We start from the raw sequence: 5,407 nt of genomic DNA on the forward strand, positions 1-5,407 counted from the left end.
AGACAAAGCATCTTTTTGGGTTAACTCCTAAAGCCTACAATTACGTTTAACTCTGTAAGATAACTTTCTGAGTCTTGGAAAGTACTTTTACAAACCCCTCTCTATGTACAACCACATCCAAAAAACATAGGTTTTGTTGCAATTAATTATTTTTAACTATAACTAATTTTGAATCAATAATATTGGTTATAGATTTGTTATATTTAATTTTTTCTAATCGCAACAAAACCTGAAATACTTGCTTCTAGAAATCTTTTATTATTAAAACTCAATGAGAGTCTAGTCTATACTATAAAAACAATCTTCAACATCTTTCAGAAAGGTTATCCCCGTGTCATTACCTTCAAAGCCTTCTCTAAACTTTTTAAAACAGTTGATCGCAGCAAGAGGTCCCAGTGGTTTTGAAGCAGCAGTACAGCAGACCTGGGTAGAACACATCAAAGATATCGCCGACCAGATTGAGACAGACTACTACGGCAACTGTTGGGCAACACTTAAAGCACCTATAGATAACGCTCCAACAATTGTTGTTACAGGACATGCTGACGAAATTGGTCTGATGGTTAACCATATCGAAACATCTGGTTTATTACGTATAGTTCCCATTGGTGGTATTGATCCTACAATTTTGTCAGGACGACGTATAAAAATTCAAACCGACCAAGGAGAACTCTATGGTGTCATCGGATCGATTCCTATCCATTTACAAAATAAAAAAGGAGAACGTAAACCACCAACGATCGACGAACTTTTTATTGATTGCGGTTTTAAAAATGGTGAAGAGGCAGCTAAACAGGTACGCATCGGAAATATTGCTACCATAGCTGACAACCTCGAAATGCTAGGAGAAACGCGTATTGTGTCACGAGCAACGGACAACCGCATCGGTATTTATAGTGCTGCAGAAACGCTACAGCGGTTAGCCAAAAAACGTCACAAACTAGAGGTAAATGTTATCGCTCTTTCAACCATTCAGGAAGAAATTGGCCTTGTTGGTGCACAGCTCGCCACACGCCAAATCAAGCCTGACCTGGCTCTAGTTGTAGATGTCACCCATGCCACAGATATTCCTGGTATTTCTCAAGCAAAGCATGGCAAGGTAGAAATGGGTAAAGGACCAACGATAACCCACGGAACATCTAACCACCCGCGACTTGTAGAACGTATTATGGCTGTAGCTACGACAAATAACATTCCCTTACAACACGAAGCTTCTAGCCGGTATACCGGTACCGATACAGATGCTATTTATAAAGCAACAACCGGTATCCCTTCAGCACTTATCAGCTTACCCAACCGTTATATGCATACACCAAGTGAAGTTATCGACCTAGAAGACCTAGAATCCCTCGTATCGCTGTTAACAGCTGTAATTCTTGATCTTAAGAAAGATGATGTCTTTTGTAATATTAATCTATAACTCAAATCATCGTTACGACTAAATTTTAATTATTTATAACGTTTTCGATCTATAACAACAATTATTGACATAAAAGTTACAAAAAACATAAATAAATCATTTCATGACAATACGTGGTAAACCAATAGGAAGTGTTTCTAGTTGTAATGGTTTCGAACGATGTTGTGTCACTTGAATAAATTCTTTAAATCCAACACCCGGCAAATACCTTAAAGGTTCTTCTAAAGGTTTAAAAAAATGGTCAAAATGAATAGGGATAATACGATTAGCACCAACAGTATCAACGACCGCCTGTAAATAACTCTCCGTATCTTTTCTGCCAGCTAATCCAAGTAACACGACATCTGCTTGAATATTAGCAAACATATCTGGAACCCAAGCAGCACTCGCATGGTGTAAGAGAGTGCCTAATGGGTGTTCAACAAAACAATCGAATAAACCTTACCTACCTTATAAGTAGAGGCAGATACCGGCGGCCTAATAGGCTTTGTAATCTGTCCAGGATAAGGCACACGACCAAAAAGAGCTGGACCATGGCTACTTTCAAGAAACGTAACTTTAAAAGCCCCTAATTGAAGCGTTTCTTTATCTTGCGGCACACGTAAATGCTTATCTAGCAAACCAAGGCCACGACCAATATTAGCTGTACTATCTGAACCAATCAAAACTGTATCTAGATATTTAGCAAATAAAGGTGCATCCATTGAATGATCATAGTGGGAATGGGAAACAATAACAGCCTGTACAGCCTCTGCTCCAAGACGATCAATCCAATCTGCAACAGCAGCTGCATCTGGATTAAGCTTGGCCCCAAAAGCAACATTAAAAAGACCAGCTTCTTTACGAGAAACAAAAGGGTCTATTAAAAGCTGGCTGTCACCATCTGAAATAAGAACGCCCGCAGTACCTAACCAAGTAACGGTGACTGAGGGCTCTATTGTCTTCAAATGTTTTGGAATAAGATACTTACGATAAAGATTAACATGGCTAAAACAAGCCGTAAAAACAAAACTACATACTGTAATAATATATAAGCACCAAGAAAACTGTCTTAAGCTAAATCGGAACAGCATCAGAAAAATCATCACCCTGTTTCTGTATTGCGTCTTGTAGATAGTCAAATACCGTTGATATCGTCTGAAAACGACAACCAGGATCTTGAATCAGTAAATCTAACATCAATTTAGCAACAGCTTCAGGTAAATCTGCACGCAAAATCCTAGGGTCTTGTGGTGGTAAATAACTTTTATCCTCAAATGTAATACCAGAAAACGGAGATATTCCTGTTACTAACTCATAAAAACAAACACCAAGCCTATAAATATCTGAACGATGATCAAAACCTTGATGCAAGCGTTGCTCTGGCGACATATATTCCGGTATATCCCAATCAAGATATGGCTTATTTAGCACATTCTGTAACGCATGAGCTATACCAAAATCACGAACCTTAACGTTTTTATCCTCTGTCCATACAATACAATCTAATTTTAAACTACCATGAAGAACCCCTTGTTCATGGGCATAACGCAATACTTTTATTAATTGGCCTAAAATTAACACTGCTGCATTAATTGGTAATTTTTCTTCTTGCGCAAGCAGTTCTTCTAAGGTCCAACCCGTTATATACTCCATAACGATTAAAAGATTACCACTCATCAACCCACAATGATAAACCTGAGCAATATGAGGATGACTAAGGTCTGTAAGTCCACGGAGCTCTGCAGATAAATCACTCAATTGTCTTGGTGTAACTTCTAGTTTTAAAAGCTTTAGCGTTACGATACGATCTAACTCTTCATCCTTTGCTTTTAAAACAACTAATTCTCGTCCTTAAAAAAGCGTCTCTAAAACCAAATAGCGATCTAAAATCTTTTCTGACTCTAGACCTTCCTGAAACAAAAAAGATGATTTTAAAGAAGAAGTCGTAGTTTCATCAACTACTTGAAGTGTTTCTCCCTGTTCAGAAACAGCATCAATAGCTTCTGATACTGCCATAGCTTCCTCGCGTAGTATATTGCGTATAGATGTACTTCGAGATCTAACATCCCGATAAGAGTCCTGATAAGTTAGTAACTGCTCATAAGCCTGTAGAGCTCCTTCTGATTGGCCTTCTTCCTCTAAAAGCAATGCATATTTATAAATAAGATCTGCAGTATGGTTATCTATAGGCCGCCCCTCAACCAAAGGCTCTAATTGCTCAATTGCCTCTGTTCTTCTACTATCAAACATCAACAAATCAACAAGCTGAAGCGAAACCTCTTGATCAGCACCAATTTGATCTAAATGTTGCTTCAGGTCTGTAATAGCCTCTCCTATAAGGCCTTCTTGCTGAGCAACCCTAGCAGCAGCTACCCAAACACCTGCTTTACGATACGCTTGCGCTGCCAACCCAAATTCACTATCACTTTCATAAGTTTCCCCAGCTTTTTGCCACATATCTCTAGCATTTTCTGAAAAACCTAAAGCTTCTGCAGCCTCTCCAGCTATCGACCATTGCTCTAAATAACGTGCAAGCTTAAGTGTCTCTTCCCACATAGAAAATTCTTTCGCTTCTTCAAGAACCTGTTTAAGATGTGAGTCGTCAATAGCTAACAATTCAGACCCTTCTGTTTGGCCTAAAGATTCAGACTCCCAACAGTCGAGTAATGCACGAATATATTTTTTACGAGTACCTAAAGCATTATAAGCCTCTAATGCATTTCTATAATTTCCGACAGCTAGGTATCGATCTCCTGCAAGCTCCGATTCTCCTGCCAATTCCCAAGCAGTAGCAGCAGCAGATAAATGATCTCCCCGATCAAAACAGGTAGCGGCTTCATAGTAATCTCCAAGTTGTTCATAAAGATGCCCTGCTTCTTCCCATCTCTCAGCAAGACGATACTGCTGAGCAATTTCTTCTAATTGCTCCATAGAATCCAGGGCCTTAGCCGCTTCCTCAAATTTTCCATCTTCTGCATACAACTTCGCTGCTTGATCTAGCAAACCTGCCTTTAGATACCAAGTTGCTGCTTCAAAAAGACGACCTAGTTTTTCTTCACGCTCTGCAGACCGAAACGCTTGACGACCAACTTGGTTACGGTAACCTTCTGGTAATAAAGCATTCAATTTTAATATTCTAAGGCCCGTTCTAATCACCCAACTAAGCAGGAGCAGAATTCCAAGCAAAACTAAACAAATTGAAAACCACGAAAAAGTATCTCCAACTTGTCGCAATAAATCTAAGTCCACAAAAGTCACCTCACTGTTTCGTATGCTTAGAAAAACATCTCATCAAGTAACAAAATATATTATCTTCTAGTCTCTTTATAACGACTCTATTCATCTCAAAAAATTATCTTAATTGAAACTTATTACTTATTGTTTCCAGTCTAAAAATTTTTGGTTCGTTTGGTCTTTTAATCTCGGAAAGGTTTTATTCAGAACATCTCCACGCATTACTTGTTGATATTTTTCAAGATAGGATTGCATCATCTTTTTTGAATTAAACATCTCTATTGCATAATCGTGGCAGATTTTATGTGAATAAATCTGACAATTCTCCAAAGCGTCTACTAGTAGCCCTATTCTATTGGACAAAAAACCCACCTCTTGAATAACAAGCTCAGGTAATGAGCCATATGGTGTTCCAAATATAGGACAGCCATAGAATAAACTTTCTATAATTGCTAAACCAAAAGGTTCGTGCCACCTCACAGGAAACAGCAAACCATTAGAGCACTCAAGCAGCTCAAACTTCTGCTTACCACCCACCATACCATAAAAACGAATACGTGGGCTTAAGGTAAACCTAAACCCCATTTTAAAATTCAGCCGAGTACCGCCAAGTACATGAAGACGCGCTTGTTTTGTTTGTTTTATAACATTTATAGCACCTTGAATATTTTTAACACGCCAAGCTACTTTACCAAGAAAGTGAAAATCACCTCTAGACTTAGAAAAATCTGGCTTCTGATAATCTGCCCAGTCTAAACCGTTATAAACATA

The 5,407-nt window shown here is 38.5% G+C and overlaps 1 protein-coding gene across 1 annotated transcript; it reads left to right on the forward strand.

Annotated features, from left to right (window-relative positions):
• Positions 1-318: 318 nt before the first annotated feature.
• LOC132564938 (putative aminopeptidase YsdC) lies at positions 319-1,420 on the forward strand (the record flags this gene model as incomplete). The annotated part of the gene is made up of 1 exon (XM_060229547.1): positions 319-1,420. A coding segment is annotated over one exon (1,102 nt), but the record flags the coding sequence as incomplete, so codon positions are not given.
• Positions 1,421-5,407: the final 3,987 nt, after the last annotated feature.

The sequence above is a fragment of the Ylistrum balloti genome, unplaced genomic scaffold (genome assembly GCF_031769215.1).
Source record: "Ylistrum balloti isolate Yb309-2 unplaced genomic scaffold, AGI_CSIRO_Ybal_v1 Utg373196, whole genome shotgun sequence".
In the NCBI taxonomy this organism is placed as follows: domain Eukaryota; kingdom Metazoa; phylum Mollusca; class Bivalvia; order Pectinida; family Pectinidae; genus Ylistrum; species Ylistrum balloti.